The sequence below is a fragment of the Protopterus annectens genome, chromosome 16.part0 (genome assembly GCF_019279795.1).
Source record: "Protopterus annectens isolate FY-2018-M chromosome 16.part0, PAN1.0, whole genome shotgun sequence".
NCBI lineage: Eukaryota > Metazoa > Chordata > Ceratodontiformes > Protopteridae > Protopterus > Protopterus annectens.
The window spans coordinates 147,036,537-147,055,254 of NC_056750.1; the positions used below are offsets into that span (position 1 = coordinate 147,036,537).

The 18,718-nt window shown below is 39.2% G+C and overlaps 1 protein-coding gene across 1 annotated transcript in view; it reads left to right on the top strand.

The window, feature by feature from the left end:
* Positions 1-18,718, top strand: part of LOC122790392 (integumentary mucin C.1-like) — a 533,572-nt gene that overhangs the window by 421,585 nt on the left and 93,269 nt on the right. Inside the window, exons 8-9 of the mRNA XM_044057913.1 lie at positions 6,883-6,930; positions 7,058-7,105. Coding sequence (XP_043913848.1) covers positions 6,883-6,930; positions 7,058-7,105 — 96 coding nt within the window. The remainder of the gene's footprint in view (positions 1-6,882; positions 6,931-7,057; positions 7,106-18,718) is intronic.

The following is an 18,718-nucleotide window of genomic DNA, read 5'->3' on the forward strand; positions in this document are numbered from 1 at the left end:
AAGTTGGGCATAAATCCCTGCATCACTCGATGGGTTGCTAACTGGCGTATTGACAGAACCCAGACTGTAAAAGTAGCCGACTCCAAATCAAGTTCCAGACAAGTGACAAGTGGAGTACCTCAGGGTTCAGTCCTGGAACCGCTCTTGTTTGGCATCTACTTCTCTGAAGTACAGGCCAACACTAAGGGACACTGGCTAACAAAGTTCGCAGATGACTGCAAACTGGGAGCTATTATTGAATCCCTGGATATTCTACAAAAGGGCCTTACAGAAACAGATGCTTAGGGCCAGAGCTATGGGCTCAAGCTTAATGCCAAGAAATGTATAGTTATCCCCTTTGGGAAAAAACATGTACCCATAAATTACCACATAGGCGGCAGTACACTAAACACCGAAAGTGTGACGAGAGGCTTAGGGACACAGGTAGACAGTGGTCTCACCTTCGATAACCACATCGCCACAACAGTCAGGAAGTCCTTCTATGTGGCACACCTCATCACTAAGGGTTTTTCATTCAGAAAAAAGGAGGTCATTGTCCCACTGTACTCATCCCTCATTAGACCCATTATAGAGTACAACGCCCCATTTGGTATGTACCTCACAAGACAACTGCAACAGCTGGGAAAGCCACAGAAATGCCTTGCTAAAAGAATCACAGGCCTAAAGTAGATGCCCTATACTGTCCATCTAAAAAAACTCCAGCTATACTCTGTGGCGTATCGTCTACTCAGAGGCGATCTCTGCTTAACATTGAAGGCAAAATGAGCTGTTGAACATGTTCCACTTAAAGAAATCCCTATCCCTCAGAGCCACATGTTCTAGGGATCTAAACCTTGTCATCACAATGAACAAAACATGCTGGAGTGATAGGTTCCTTATCCAGAGACTCCTCATACTCTGGAATAGACTGCCCATACATGTCATGCAGAGCGCCTCCTTGGCCTTCTTCAAAAGGAACCTTGACGATTGGATGGGAGATAGGAAATTCACCCTGGGGATCACGTCAGTCGGCCCTAAGGCCGATAACCCAGTACCAACCTATGAACCTATGAACTTAAGAATTTGCTGGTATAAATTGACTAAAAGAAGTTAGCTTCAATGAGCAAAGCACTCAGTAAGGCATTCCATTATCTGGGCTTTCCCCTCAGGTCTCTTCTGAAAATGGTCACTGCTAAAAACAGGGCTAACCTGTTACCAAAACATAAATAAATAAATGAACAATACAGGGGGATTAATGCCTTATTGAGGGTTTTGCTCATTGTTGTTTAATTGGCTTTGCTACAAGGAAAATGATTGTTTACTGCAGTTTAAGGAGAACTGAGAGATATAATCATTATACTGTCAAAATAAAAGGTCTAATATGCCATCAAGGTTACTCAGACATATATATATATATATATTCATTGTTGTTTCAAAACAAAATATCTAATAAATGAGTGTACTTTTCCTTTAATAGTGATAACGCCTAAAACTAAACAGTCTTAATAAGTACGTTTGTTTTCATCAGCTTCATTCATACATGCATTTATACTGTACAAGTGTTATCTTCCTAAAACTAAATGTTTAGGAGCTTAGTTATTTTTCATTTTATCAACTACACTCATAGATGCATGCATACTTCATTAGTGATAATTGCCTACAACTAAATATGCTTAATAACTAAGTTCACTCACTGCACCGCATTTTATGTAGGTAAGACAGATAAACGATTAAAAGAAAGAATAAGAGAACACGTCTATAACATATGTATAAAATCTACTAAAATGCCTTATGTAAACATGTTCTTGACACCAATGAACATCATAGCTTTAGATTCTTAGTTCTACAGGCTAATACACCTAGCCTGAGAGGTGGAGATATTAGGAACTTCACCGAGAGATGTGAGTTAAAATGGATCATCAGGCTGAGGGCTGATCATAAACTGGGCTTAAATGATAAGATATTTATTAGCTCTGTGCTTAAGAATAGGAGGTTGACTGTTAATTAACTATAACTATTTTTATAAGACATTAGTATTATGTATCCATATAATGAACATTACATGACAGTATTATTTGAATGTTATTAAGGGCATCAATTTATATAATGTATATGAAATATTATTTTATAATTCATGAATTTTTATAGTTGATTTTTATATTATATTATATTTAATGAATTGCAAATGAATTATTGAAGTAGGTAATATATTAATTTTCAGTTGTTTTTATAAGTTTTTTATTGGACAGGATGTGATGTCAGTATGATTCACTTAACAGGTGTGTATATATTCTAGTGCTTTTTAAGTGGTGTATTTGGTCTGAGGAAGCCCACATGGGTGAAAGCGCTAACCAGTTTGTTCTAAGAATAAATTGACTTTATATTTATACTTTGTTTTGCTTTTCTACTAGATGTTTCGCTTTGAAGCTGAGGAGTTTGCCTATGAGAACTGTCTCATATATCTGTGGATTGCTCCTGTGCTTTTTGTTGTTTTATTACCTTTTTTATTTTAGCTCAAGGAGCAGTTGTTCCCTGGTAACACTCATTGTTGTTTTATATTAATACACACATTTATATTTCACTAGTATTAGGTTCCTAAAACTAAATATGTTTAATGACCAAGTTCATTTTCACAAACTGGATTCATATATTCATTTTATACTTCAGTAGTATTAGCTTCCTAAAACTAAATATGTTTAATAACATGCATGTATACTTAGTGGTAACCCTCTAAAACTAAATATATTTAATAACCAATTACATTTTCACAAACTGAATTCATACATGTATTTCTGCTTCACTAGTGATAGCTTCCTAACACTAAATATGTTTAGTAACTAAGTTCATTTTCATCAATTGCACTCATACGGCAAGCTCTTCGGGTCAAGAAGTCTAGCTTCACTGCAGCTATAGACAGTTTCAATAGTGTTTCAAATGCAATTCCTCTTGTAGAAAATACTTCTGGTCTGTAGAATGGAAAACCAGTCAAGTGTCCTACATAAAATGGAAGACAGACCTTTGTTGTTTCTCCCTTTTCACACTGACACCAAAAGCATGCTTTTTGGCTGACTGTTCTCTACCATCTTATACTTGTATCTGCCTTTGACCTTGATCCATGTCATGGCTAAAAAGGGTCCATGAAGGGCTGTGCAGCAAATAAATAAATAAAATTCTAAATTCTCAGTCTTCTGCTACATGGCTACCAAAGGCAACAATATTTACACGACTATCTTCCTGTCTCTGAGGTAGCCCATAGTTCCCCTTCACCCTTCAATTCTTTCCATTCCTAGGTCTGCTTTCTCCTGAATATGCATCATCTTTTATTTACATTTCTATGATCAACAACTAATTTCTGCTGTGGCTATTATACTTCTGTGTGACATTTCAGGATTTATGTATATATTTTCACTTTTACAGAATACTGACACTGTTGACTTACAGACTGGACATCATTTTATTCCACCACTTTCTCTCGTACAGCTAATCCAGCTTTTATTCATCTCTCTTGATTGAAAATTTCAGTAAAGTTCTTTAAAAAAGGTCATAGAATGTGATTGGTGTTCTTATGGCTGCATTTGATTTAAGAAAACCAAATAAACAAATGCAAATAATCAGACAGGGATTGCATATCTTACAACTAGTGAAAAATACACATTACAAAATACAAATGTGCTGCAAAAAGGTACTAACACTTCAAATGCTAAATAAATGATAAAATAATTATTGTTCCTTCCATCAGAGTTATATAAGAAATGGGATACATGAATCACGTGAAACAAGTAACCAAGTAGGTGTCAGTTACTGACTCAGATATATATGTTTAATCCTTTAGTTACTGCCACTGCCATGAAATGTATTCTATAAAATAACATGTTGTTAAAATGTACTAGCCATTCAAATGGTAGATAATGTTCTTCCAATAAGGTTTTGTCAAGGATATGATACATGAATCAAATGTAACAAGTAACCAAGTAAATGAACATTGCTAGGTTAGATACAGAATGTGTTTACTGGGATTTTTTTCAGTTATACATGTTTTTCGGCAGTTTAGACAAAATGAATGGAAACTAATCAGAAGGGCAGTTGCATTTCTCATCTTAACTGTGAAATACACACTTAAAATATAGGTTCATAGGTAGATACCATGCTAATGAGCTCAAGGGCTTTTTAAGCCTAGCCGTGTATTCCAGATGCATCTAACAAGTTTAAGAACCTTAATATTATTTTAAGGGGTATTTGTAGACAAGAGCTTGGGTGGTCATGCATTTACAGGGTGCCTCTGTCCATTAGGGACACAGGTGTTAGACCAGGCTGAATTTCCTATTCCCCATCCACAAGTCCAAGGTTACACTTGAATTGGGTTATAGAAGAAATCTGGTTCACGTGGATGGGAAGCCTGTTCCAGAGAAGGGGTAGTCTCTAAAACAAACACCTGCCCCTCTGCTATGTCCTATTTATACTACATGAAAGGATTAAGTTCCTAGATTGGGTAATTCTGATGCTATTTGTTTTCAGATATATAGAAGGTCCATAAGAGTGAGATCAAAAGATGGCTTCTATGCCAAGCATAGATCTCCCCTCAACAGTCTGTAGGAGACTGAGTACAGGGATAGGGCTTTGAGTCAATCCACATAGGACATGTTGTTTACACCACCCTGTATCCTCTTTGTAAAGAACCTTTGTGAACATTCCAGTTGTTGCATATGCCTGGTCAGGTATAACCCGAAGTGGGTATTGTGCTCAACGATTGGTCTGATAAGTTCCAAATACAGTGGAATAATGACTTCTTTGGACCTAGATGCCATACCCCTGCTCATAAGTTGCTTAACATGGAATGATTTCCTTACAGTCATAGGATGGTTGAATAACAGTTTACTGCCAACATGTGTCCCCAAATCCCTGACTACTGGGTCTGGTCTTAGGGGTGTGTTGTCAGTGAGGTAGTTTCCAGGGGTATCTGATTTCCCAAAGGATAGTATTAGGCATTTCTTGGCACTGAGTTTTAGACCATGGCTCTGGCACCACTTATTTTTCTGAGTCAGTCCTTCTTCAAAGATATTAATGTCACTGGGGGATTCTTTTCCTTCACCCTGTTTGCTGTTGTCGGCAGAACTGATAATCCAAAATGTGACGATGGCCTTGACTTCAGTAAAGTACGTGTCAAAAAGGAGTGGACCCAGCACAGGACCCTGAGGGAATCCACTAGTGGCTTGCCTCCTTGTGGGGGTGGATTCCACTATGCTAACTTCTTTGGTCCTATCAGAGACCTCACGATCATCCAGTGAGTGATCTAGAGGTATATATACCTAAATCCATGAGTTTGTCTACAAGCCAGAGTTGGGTATTATATCAAATGCCTTGACCAAGTCAAGGTAGACTGTATGGACCATTTTGTCCTTGTCCATTGTTTTGGTGACTTTGTCAAAGAAGTCTACCAGGTTGAGAAGGCATGATCTACCATGATGAAACCAGGCTGTGTTGGATCCAGTGTGTGAAGATTTCCTATGAAACTGATAATCATTTCTATGGTTATTCCTTCCATGGGTTTGTATATTACACTAGTCAGACTTATGAAGCTTTTGTTACATGGGTCTTTAGATGGCACACCCTTGTATAAAATGATGAGCATTGCAGTTCTCCATTTACATGACACAAAGTCTGTTGGCAGGTTATGGTTAAATAGTAAATCTAGTGGTCCTGATAGGTCATGTTTTGTGCTATTTAGGCGGCATCCTGGGATATTATCTGGGTCCACTGAAGTGGTATTCTTTGCCTTGGAGAGAACATTGAGGGGACCTACTCCCTAGTGATAGCTGGGAGGGGGGGGTGTTCAATGGTATTTGTTGAGGGGTGGCTGCGGGTGGGAGGAAGGGTAAAACTGGAGCTGAATTTGTTGGTCAATGAATTTATTGTATTTTCTGTCTCTGTTTAGGTCCCTCCATTTACAAATAGTTCTGTACGTTCTTGCATACTGACTTTGAGGTTGCAGACATAGCCAAAGAAAGCCTTATGTTTATCCTTGGCCTGGGAGGCTATTTTTACCTCAAATTTGACTTTGGTAGACTTTATTTGCCCTCCGAGTTGCTTGATTAACTTAATGATTTTTTTTATCCTGCTGGGCATTTCACTTCCTAATTTTTACATGTTTTTCTTCCTTCTCTAATACAAATTATTAATGTTTGAATTCCACTAGAGTGGCTTGTTTTTTGAGTTTCTTCTGTGCTTATTCCTGGTAGGCAAAGCTATATCTGTACATCTATCAGGGTGTATAGCACAAGCTCAAAACCTGATAACATCGAACGCAAGAACATCAAACTGGTAACTGCGAAAACCCAAAACTCCGAAAGCTGAGAACATCGAATTCTTTCCCAGGGAAAGAAGTTGGTGGTCCGTTTCCATGGCTTCGCTATTTCCTCCACTGTGCTGCAATCTTGGAGTTGGTATATTTAAGTGGGGGTGTGGGGGGCATGGCCCCCCACGTTCGTTGGTGGGTGTGGGTGGTGAAGCCCCCCACATTAGATATAGTTTGTAGTGTTTGTGTGTTTGTGTGTTTTGTGCTGGAACAGCATTTTTTTTCCCAGGGAAAACATTTGCTGTTCTCAGCTCTCGGAGTTTTTGGTTTTTGCAGTTACCAGTTCGATGTTCTTGCATTCAATGTTATCATATTTTGATCTTGTGATATAAACACCATCTATTAATATAATTGTATATGGTCTCTTTGAACAATTCTGCATATGCAGGACTGTTCTTGGGGTTTGGGGGTGCATGGAATTTTGCCAGGTTATCATTAAAAGTAGAAAATTTGCAGAGTTAGCAGAAGCTCTGGGTTTTATTGTGTTTTTAGATATACTAATAATTCGGATAATAATTAAATTATGAAACAATTTTTATTTGTCCTCTCAGGGTTTTATCAGAAATGTGATGTATGACTCAAGTGAACAAAGTAACCAGGTAAGTATGAATTCCTGGCTTATATACAAATGTATTAAATATAATCAAATCCATTTTGTTTTCAGATATACTAATAATTCAAATAGTAATTAAATTATAAACTAATTATTATTGTTTGTTCCCTCAGGGTTCTGTCAGGAATGTGATGCATGAATCAAGTGAACAAGGTAACCAGGTAAGTATGCGTTCCTGGCTCAGATACAAATGTAAAAACTGTGATCCTCAAAAACTTGTAAACTGACATGATACAATGTAACTGTTCCTGATCATTTAAAAATATAATGGTAATTTTTCCTGAAGGCGTAGATTTGTCCACTGGCCATACCATCTTTTTCACTAATTTACTCCCTGTTACCCGAGGTAGTGGTGCTGCAGTAGCGTTGTCGCCTCACAGTTAGACGTTGCCTGTTTGATTCTCATTTAGAGCGTCTTCTGTGTAGCAACATGCGTGAATGGGCGTTCCTTCATTGAAGGTTGTGCGTTAGGCCCGGCAAGCCAGTACGTAAAACTCTACTGCCAATCATTAGCAGACCAGAGGTCCACTGTGGAGACCCCTAATTGGGAAAAGCCGAAAGACACAAACAAATTCCCTGTTACAGTTGACTAAACAGAATGTCATCAGCTGATTCTAAATCAACAATTGGAACATCTAAGGAGCAGTTTTGTTAGCTTTCTCATTAAAGTGGGCAAAATTGAAAACTAATACATACCAGTTTTCTTCTCAAAAAAATATGGTTAATAACATTCATAATAACTGTATCCTAATAGATCGGTGGGTACTCTGTGCACAAATGGATTCATAGCTTCTGCCTCAAATGCCCCTTGGGCAGTTAGGTACAGAAGTTATAATTCACGCTAGCAATATATAGTTCATAATGGTCCCTTTAGAAATGTAGTAGACTTGTATCACCTGGAAAAGACATTGCATTCCTATTTTCAAATGTAGTAAAGGACACGTGTCTAAAATGTGAACTCTGTAAGCATAACGACCCGCAGTGCTCACAGCAAGTGTAGAACTGTTAGTTCTTATTCTGGTAATGCAAGATTTCATGATGAATTTATCCTGAATTCAACCTGCGGACTGTCTCAAAAAGTTAACATTAAAATTACTGTGTTTGTGTTTTGGCACCTATGTTTTATTTATGACAGGAGGGTAGTTATTATCGCATAAGGTAACATTCTAGTCAGAACACCAGTAACTAGAAATTTAACAGTTAGTAAGACTTTCATATTCAGAGAAATGTAACAGTATATAAAAAAAACATTCAGTTACTGTTGCTCTTCACAGAGTCTGTCAGAACCTTAGATTGTTATGTCAGCACATTCACTTTGCCACCCACCTTCCATTCAGCTAAACTACAGCCTGTATAGTGAGCTAACTGCACACAACATCCATGATTTCTAACTCAATATATTACTCTGTCCCTACATTTTCCTAACACAGCACTTCACTGGGAAATGGACATTATTGAAGATTCACATTTTATGTTAACCAAAACATCTGTATCAAAGAGATTGCTTGTTTATGTGGGCTAACAAATCACAAATTATTACATCTTGTTTTCCCCTCTATGGATGTAACTAATCTCCCTACACATCTCTTGTGTTGTAATTCATTTCTCATTAAGCGTCACAGCAGTCTCTAAACCTGTTACCTTCTCTGCTAATGAACACTGACTTTAATGTACCAAGCAGGGGTAACCTTTAGTTTTATGGTAGGTCTTAACCTGGTCTTCTAAAGTTTTAGACTACGCACACACACACACACACACACACACACACACACACACACACACACACACACACACACACACACACACCCTGTGTCTGTCTCAGAGGTATGGTGCCATGCTAAACATCCAAGCTACACACTTTCTTTACGCTTTCTTTACACACTGGCATTTTTCAAGTCTTTTTTTTATCTAGTAAGAGAAAAAAAGAAATAAAGTACTTTCCTTTCTAGCAGCTTAATAATGCCAGATGCAGGGCTTATGCCTAAACACTCAAGTAATTGCAAAATCTATATTGGTCACGTCTTTATTCCATTGTCACGGTGTCTTCTGTTAATGAACCAACACTGCATTTCTTATTTATTTATTTTTTTAATTTATTTTACAAAACTAAGCATAGCTCATTAAAACAAATGTACTTGACACAAGAAATACCACAGGAAAAAAATCTCAAATTATATACTCTTTGTATAACCAGTTCTAATTTAAACAAATTCCAGTCTATGTTAGTGTGATATAGTGTCGATATGTTTTATAACAATTATTAACTCATTTTATATATGTTTTATAACATGAGAGAATGCAATATATCTATGGATCTTCGAAACATTCACTGAAGAATAACTTACAAACTGAGGTTGTCGAGTTTTTGTTAACACAGTAGCAGATACAGCTGAACATCACTGCAATCTATCTTTACAGAACATTGGTATTTAGGAAATGCACTGCCTCAGAGAATATATGCCTAGCAGGGAATCTTTGAGGCCCTGCTTATTAGCCATCCAATGGTCACTTGCTGCTACTTCTATGTTCTCTTCAAATGAGGGATCAGGTGGTCTTCACAGGCATGTGAAAGTTGCATGAAATGTAAAACATCAGAGCTGTTTGTACAATGAACAATGTGATGATGGGCTGAATCTGCTCTTGAAAGTTGTGAAACTACCTGACCCGACCAAGCTTCCAATTTGGGCTCAGTAACTACAGCCCAGCAAAATAATAATAAATATTCAGCAGGAGGAAGAAAATATCTACAAGTGTGATGGCACAAGCTGCAACATTTCAAGACAGGTTAAAATTGTAGTGCCAATAGTTAAAGAACATGAGCAAAGGGCACACAAAATGCACTAGTGGGTTTATAACAAAAATACCAGACTTAGAAAGTACAAAATGGGTGAAAAGCAGTTCTGTCTGCTGAAATAAAGTTCTTTGCAAGATGACAAGGACAAGTGAACTACAATATAAATAAAACTGAAATGAGAAAACCATGTACAAAATAGATATATCAAATAAATGTCTTAAAGCCATGGAGGGAAGCTGAAGCTTCGGTATGTAATCTGGGAACTGACAAAGATATCAACAGTATGGTATTAGAAAATTCTGTCTCGACTTTTCAAAGAGACAAAGCATTTAAGTGTCAGAAGCAAGAAATAAAAAAGATTTTACTAAGAGATATTTTTTGTTTGTTTTTTGAGTTAACTGGGTAAAACAGATTTAATAAAGCATCGTACTGAAACCATGCAAGGGGAAAAGGTAAACCTAAAATTGCACAGGCTACCTGAGACTCGGCAAAAATCAGTAAATGAAGATATGGAAAAATGCTTAAATTAGGTGTTACTGAGGAGTCAATAAAAGTGAATCGAATAATTATATTGTGTTGGTTCCTAAGCCAGATAATTCCATCAGATTTTGTAATTATTTCCAAAAAACTGAATAACATATCCATATCTGAGACTTATGTAATACCTACAGTGGATGAACTCATAGAAAGGCTAAACAAATGCAACATTTTTGACCACCTTAGATTTAACCAAGGGGTACTGGCAGATTTCCCTCACCCAAAATACCAAAGAGGAATCAGTAGTCTCCACCCAAGGTCATACCCTTTGGACTTCATACAGCTCCTGCTAGTTTTTTAAAGGCTGATGGAAAAAAAATTTGAAACCTCACAGCAGATGTACCTTGATGGCCTAGTAATTTATTGAGGGAAAACCGGGAGACATATTTTGGTTTTTAAATTACAAGCTATGCCAGACTCTTTAAGGCAGGTAGGACATAAAGTTGATTCTGTCAAAAGTAAGATTTTAAGAACAAAAGCCAGATACTGGCCAGATACTAAATAGGGGTTCCCCAAGGATCCATCCTTGGACCCCTACTCTTCTCTATTTTCACCAATAATCTAGCCTCTGCCACCAAACATGGCACACTCATATAATACGCAGATGCCTCAATCATCATCTGCTCAGCCCAGTCCCTACCCAAACTGCAAAAAGTCACACAGGAAGCCTTTTCCTCTGTTGAAACTTGGTTATCCGATGCCCAATTAATACTCAACCCAAACAAAACTAAACAACTCATCTTCCAACCCACCAAACATACTCAAAGTAACTCTCACTTTAACATCACAGCAAAATACAACACCATTATACACCCAACAGAATACACCAAATTGCTAGGAGTGGAAATAGACAATAAACTAAAATTTTACATTCACATATCCATGACCATAAAAAAGTCCACAAAAAACTGGGAGCGTTATACAGAAATAAGCAACTTCTCACCAAAGCAGCAAAGATTTCAGTAGCAAATTCCCACCTTATCTCCACGCTACTTTATGCCTCTCTAATATATATCAACCTAAGGCAATGCAATCTAAACAAGCTTGAGACCTGCTACAACAAAATCACCAAATTCTCCACAGACATAGTTACAGATGAAGAACATAGTACATGAGTAGACAACTAGAATACCATAGTCACTACTGTCTCTCACTTGCTGAACTGGGCTGACTTGAACTCCTTCACCTCCTTCAATGGTATCAACTCACAATCGCTCACAAACTAGTAAACCATCCACTAAATGTCCCATCTCTCCAGAATGTACTCCAACCCAATCGCACCACCAGACCACTAAGATCCAGCAAAAAAATCACTTGCAGATCACTAAAGCCAATAACTCTGCTGGTGAAGCACTATTCTCTTGCGCCATAGCCAAATTATGGAACTCCCTCCCACCCACAATTACCTCCGTACCATCATGCACCCACTTCAAAACTTTACTAAAAGCACACCTAAAACATGCAGGCTATGCCCTTGCAACTCCCACTCTAATATCACCCACCCCATCCAACTACTACCTTTCTTTCCACCCCACTAGCTACCATGATTATAGCAAGCTCGGATGCTCATAAGCCTACTACTTATTATACAGCAGGAACTTCTTATTGTAACAATTGTTAATGTCTATGTACTTCGCAGATAAATATTCTAGTTGTCTACTGATGTACTATGTTCTTCATCTGTAACTATGTTTGTAATTAATTGCTATGTTAATCAAATTATTAATTGCTATGTAAATCCAATGTAACTACTGTCTGTATATTTTAACTGTGGAGCTTTTCTCCCCGGCCTCCGCTGAAAACGGACCTACTTCCAGTTAGACACTCCCAGTCAGCAAATGTAAATAAATAAATAAATAAATAACTAAACAAAATAACCCTATGAATCTTCTATGCCTCAGAAAAGAAACTGTGGCATATTATATCACAGTAAACTTTTATTCTATTCTGGACAGACTTCTTCAGAACTAAGTATGTCTTACACACAACTACTTCTACCCATAAGCCCATATGGGCATGTCTGTAGTGCTGCAAGGGTGTATATGTGCACACACACACACACACACACACACACACACACACACACACACACACACACACAGTTGGCTGATGTGAGATTAGAACCCCTATCAATCTGCTATTGCACACTATAGCTTCAAGTACTTATCACATGCAGCACGGAGTTTATTTGATATTGGATTGTCAGCCTGTGCTCTTAAGGTGGATGACATCAGCAGGCCTTGCAAAGGTGGCCGATGTTGAGGAAAGCAGTTAGTCACACGGCCATAGACTGAATAACCATTGCACAGACACAGGCCAGATGGGCATGTCTGTACTGCTGCAGAGGGTATACCTACACAGGCACGCACACACGCACACACACACACACACACACACACACACACACACACACACACACACACACACACACACACACACACACACACACACACATATTGGCTGATGTGAGATTAGAACCCCTACCTATCTACTATAACCAACTCTAGCATGCAGTACATATTGCATGTGCCACAAGTTATGTCTGTTGTATATGTGGATGCAGAAACAGTATTTGTGGAGTACCCAAAGTGGCCTTGTGTTACACAGCATGTGTGGACTGCAGAGTGCTACTGCTTGATACTATTATTGTATCTAATGTCTTAAGAGTGGGATACCTGTTAATATCCCTGCTATGTGTGTACAGTTACCAGTATGGCCATAAGTGGCTGGTTGCAGTTTGGTAGGTGGACATGTGGCCAGGGACAATATGGCCTGTCCAAGGCATGCATTGCAACCAGTGTACATTACACCACCTGCTCACCAGTGTCTGTCTGCAGGGTGAGATTCCATACACACATGGTTCTCTGGGTAAGTGGATTATGTACTGTTGCAGCCTTGGTCTGGTTCCATCAGACAACTGTTGTGATGTTTAGGTGCAGATAGCCCCAGCATTCTGAGTGTATGTGGGGACATTCATAAATCCCCTCACACATACATATACATGTGTATAGAAGGGATGTCACTTTATTGTTGCTGTGTGTGTATACGTTATATAACTGTGTTATGTATGTATATATATATAAATATATATATATATATATATATATATATATATATATATATATACACATGGCTTATGGATCTACTTCATTCAAACTTTTAAATGTTCGAAGTGCATATGACTGAGACCATAACTAACTTTGAACATTTAAAAGTTCGAACATTTAAAAAAAAAAAAAAAAAAAACAAAACTAAATGTTTGTAGCAGGGGGGCAAGCCACCCTGCAACCCCACCCTCTGCTTAAATATACCAACTCCGAGATTGCACTACATTGCAGAAAGGGAAATCTTCCCATTCTGCACAGTACAGGGATCTCCATTCAGACTGTTTGAACTTTTAAAAGTTCGATCATATGGTCTCGGCCATATGCGCTTCGAACTTTTAAAAGTTCGATCAACTGAAGGGACCCATGTGTGTGTGTATATATATATATATATATATATATATATATATATATATATATATATATATATATATACATATATAAATACATATATATATATATATATATATATATATATATATATATATATTGTGGACGTGTCAACCAACTGGTCAAAGGCATTTGCATTGACAAAATCAAGGAATCTCTGGGCATTTGTGTTTTGGCATGAGTATTTCTTCCAGTCTTCCAGTCTATGGGTGAATGGTTAAAGTCGCCCAGGATCAGGGTAAAGGGTTGAATCTTGATAGATTCAAAGAGGTCCAGATAGGTGGAGTGGGCATCTTGAGTCAAAGCTGGAGGCCATAGCTAGTTATGATTTGAATAGGGGTTTTGTCAATTGTTAACTGCACCTGGAGTGTTTCCTGTGCTTCATATTGTTTGACCAGCCTAGAGGTGTGTATGTTTTATATATATATATTGCAACCCCACCTCCTTTTGTTTTGATGCCCACGGTTTGGGGTCTGAATGAATGACTGAGGTGCTCTCCACAGCTTTTGAGCCAGGTTTCTTTGACTGTATAAATGTCATCATCTTCCAGGGTTAAGAATGCTTGCAATTTGTGCTGTTTCATGTTTAGACTCCTAGCATTTAGCAGCATGACTTTTAATTTACGTTTTGATGAAATTTTTATGTTGGTAGTTTTGACCTCATGGCATTGCTTAAAAAAGGCACTATGGGGGTGGTAAGAGCCTTTGCCAGGAGTCTGAAGCTCAAGGGAGACAGATGCAGGCCATCTCTGGCAAAGCATAGTGGTTTGTCAATCATGTCATCCCAGGCTGTCAGGTACTGGATCCCCTTGGAATGACACCAGAAACTAAGCAAATTGTTAAAGTCAATCATTTTCTGTTTGTATTGAGGCATCATTCTGGGTGATGGTACAATGATGCTTAAAGCTAGGAACATACCTACCTGGGACACATATTCAATGAGCTTGATCATGGCTCTCCTCATATAGTCAAGAAGGTACATCTCAAGCCATTCTGTCTGGCTTTGTCCAGCTTTCTTGCAGTAACAAATTGAGGCATTATGACAGTCTGTCAGAATACTAACATACGAGTACCTCACATGCAAAAGATGGAGATGCTGCCAGCTTTGAACCATCAACACCATCACCCATGCTAATGTCCCTAGCCCAGTGAGCCATACCAGCCACCAGAAAGAGAGGTTTCATTCCTCTCAGTATCAACAGTGGACAGACATACACTGTCACCTCTGCATGTTGTAGGAAATACAACGTGTGGCCAGGTTCTATGTCATAGCCTTGGAATTGTCTGGTCTGCTGATATATCCTTGCCGATTTACTGTTACTGCAGTTGTATGGGAACACTGATGTGTTGGGATTGAGGGACGACCAGTCCATGCTCTGCTGGCATAGACAGTCTTGCGACTCTCCTGTGACCCTACTGTTTGGCATCTCCCTTGAATATTGTAGTGCAGTTTCCAGCCACATGAAGTAGTGAATATTCACACTGTTGTACAGAGTACCTGTTGTCCCAAGTATCTGTTAGATCTCTGCAAGTAGCCCTGTAGCCCTCTATATTCCCTTGCATACATGCGGCAGGTAAATAGATATGCTATCATAGTCTAGTACCCCGAAGAAGTGTTGTATAGGACAGTGACATATCTTGTGAATGCAGTAGTTGACAGATCTGTAGTTCGGGACTGACTCTGTCTGATACACGCAGTACACAGCCAATACATTGTTAGGTACAGGTTGTGTGGGCTGGCTGACATCATTTTTATTATATGTATGCAAGTCAGATTAAGATGTCAGTCCTTAGGGCCCTAGATTGTCAGTGCATGTGCTATGTGTTGTCTCTTGGCCAAGGCCAGGGCATACTGGCCATGCCTATGTCTGCCTACAGGGACAACCTCAGGGGGTTCCTCCTCCGAGTCCCCCTTTGTTGTGGCTGTGGGGACCTAGGCACTGGTGGCGGGCTGTGTATCCCTTCCCTGTGCTGATTCTGCTGCAGCTGTTTCTTCAGGATCATTTTGTGTAGTACTGAAAATACTGTGAACATCTGTGCACATGTGGCTGGAGAGTACTGCAGTGCTTCACCAGATATATCAATGCACCGGAACCATGACTTGAGCAGCCCAAACACATGCTCTATGATGTTTTTAGTTTGTGCGTGTGCCTCATTATGGCATTCTTCAGTAGGTGTGTGTGCGTTTTTGATGGGTGTCATCATCCACAGTTCCAGTGTGTAGCCAGCATCCCCCAGTAAATGGCCATATGGGATGTCCCCCCTAGCAAATATCTGGTACAGCTGTGATGCATGCCAGATAAGGGAGTCATGATAACTGCCATCAGATACATTCATGATAATGCCCAGGGCATTGCACATGACCTGGCAGTTGATGGAGTGATACCCCTTGCAGTTGACGTAGATTCTACGCTCTTTATCAGTTATTGCCTTGATGTGTACATTAGTGCAATCTATGGCACCCAGTACTTCAGGGTAGTGTGCTACATGGTAGAAGAGTCACATACTGCTGGCCCTCTTCTCAGGAGTGTGGGGTAAATAAATGTGCTCACTGGCATGTGGTAGCATGGCATCCAGGAATTGGTGGAGTACCCTGGATGCTGATGCCTGCCAGATCCCCATCGTGTCCCCAGTTTCTCTTTGGAAAGTACCTGTAGCTAGTATCCTAAGGGTTACACATACCTTTATTTCCATTGGGATGGGGTCCCCTCTGTTGGATCTGGGTCTGAGTTGAAGGCAGCATAGCTCAGTGAGTTCTTGTAGTATGTCCCTGTCCACCCTGTAATGCTCTACAATCTCCAACTCATGTAGCTCCTGGAAGGTTACCTTGGGCTTAAACACTCTTCTTCTTCTTCTCTGTCTAGGCCTATTGTCAGCAGCAGCATAAGCATTGTCCTCAGCATCTAGCACATACAGATGTAGCAGAGCTGCAGCAGCCACTGGAATTGCTTTAGCTAAAAATTCCACATTTGTACTCCACTGGTGCAGAGTATGGGTGTGAAAGCAGAATGTAGGGTGCATGCAGCCTTTATAGTGCTCTACTGTAGGTACAGCCTGTATGTTTGGCTACCTATGATGCATTCCACCTGCCAAGTACATCATTAAGTGGTTTTAATGGCCCAGTATAAGTGAAAAAGGGTTCATCGGTAATTTGCATATCATTGGCTTACTCAGCCAGTTGTTTTCTGAGGACTGAGGCTTGGAGTGCAAACCCACGCTGCAGAGATAAACAATGCACAGCAGTCAGTAGACACACTCCTATGGACGGGCATGCTCAGCACAGCAGCTCACTGGGCAAACATTCTCAAAACCAATGAAACATGTTCCCTGAAGGTAAACAAAACTTAGCAGAAACTGTACACACACACCCCTGCTCAACTCAGCAGCATGATGCACAAACAGACACCATTAAGCTCCAATGAGCTTAAAGTAATATGGAAACACCCCTTTTGATATCAGCTACCTCTTCTGTGGATGCCAACATGGTTTTCTGCTTACACGGGTGGGATCTGCGAGCATGGATACCCATTTGTGCTATTCAGTAACCCTAGGTCATTTGTATAGAGATCCATATACACAACCTGGAAACTACATGATTCCAGGTACTGCCTTGTTCGCAGACACAGCAGTCTACCATTTATATACTCCATGCAAAGTCCTATAATGCATTATTATCACATAGTACTAATTTTCATTTTTACACTTTTTAATTTTTTTTTTGTTTGTGCAGGGTGGCATGCCACTCAAACATAACCTGATTATTAAAAAAATAAATTATTTTCCATTACATTTTGGACACAGTGCATAGTTTTGTACATGTCTGTGTGTGCTATGCACCTTTACATCCCCTGTTGACTGTTTTACATCCTGTACATGGAATTTTTACCTGTACACATTGGACATCAGCATGGGGTCTTCAGGACTGCCTCTCTCCTTGCTGGATTGCTCTACCACCCTCATTTGCATGAAATCCACCTGTTTATGAGGTCATTTGCATGCCACAGACACTTCCATGTTGGCATGCTCGTGCATACACCTCAGGTCTGTTTACTGAATCGCACATCTGCTTGCATCCATGTAAGCACTGTGCCACTATGCCTACATGGAAAAAAAATCTGTTTAGGCTTTATTGAATGCCCCCCTGAAACTTAAAGCCAAATGTCAGATTTGTGTATCCCATCTCAAGTATCTAGATCATCTTCTGACTTAATAGGGTACAGGGGCTCAGTCCCAATACTGAGCAAGTAAATGCTATTGTTAGCAATGCAGAAACTTCTATAACCAAGTCTGATGTCATGCTGTTCCTGAGAATAGTCTAATATCTATTAAAGCTTCTTCCTGACAAAAAAATGTTCATACTGGACTATAATACTGATGATAAAACAAATAATAACAGTTAGACAAGAAAAGGAAAGTCAGAAACTCCAAGAAGTTATTCAAGGAAATTCTTGTTAACACTTTAATGTCCCCCTCTCTCTCTCTTTTCACAAAGACTTCTTCAGATATTACTAAGAACTTGATGTCTTTGACTTTCTTTTTATTGTTTCATAGTTTTTCTTCCTAACCTATCAGACGCAGAAGTGCACTTCATAGGTTCATAGGTACATAGGTGCATACTAGACTAATGGCCACTGGGTCCTTTATAAGCCTAGCCATGCCACCCAAATGTATCTCACAAGTTATTTGCCTTAGAGGAAATTTTAAGAGGTGTTATGTTAGTTAGGGCATGATTTAATGGTTACCTCTGTCCATCAGAGATATAGCTATCATACCAGGGATGAATTGCAGATTTCCCACTCACAGGCCCAGGTTACACTTGAATATGGTTAGGACAAAGCTGTGCTTCACATGGATGGGGAGCCTATTCCAGGGAATGGGGATCCTCTGAAATACATATCTGTGCCTCTAACATGCCCTATTTAAATCACAAGCAAAGTTTAACCCTTAAAT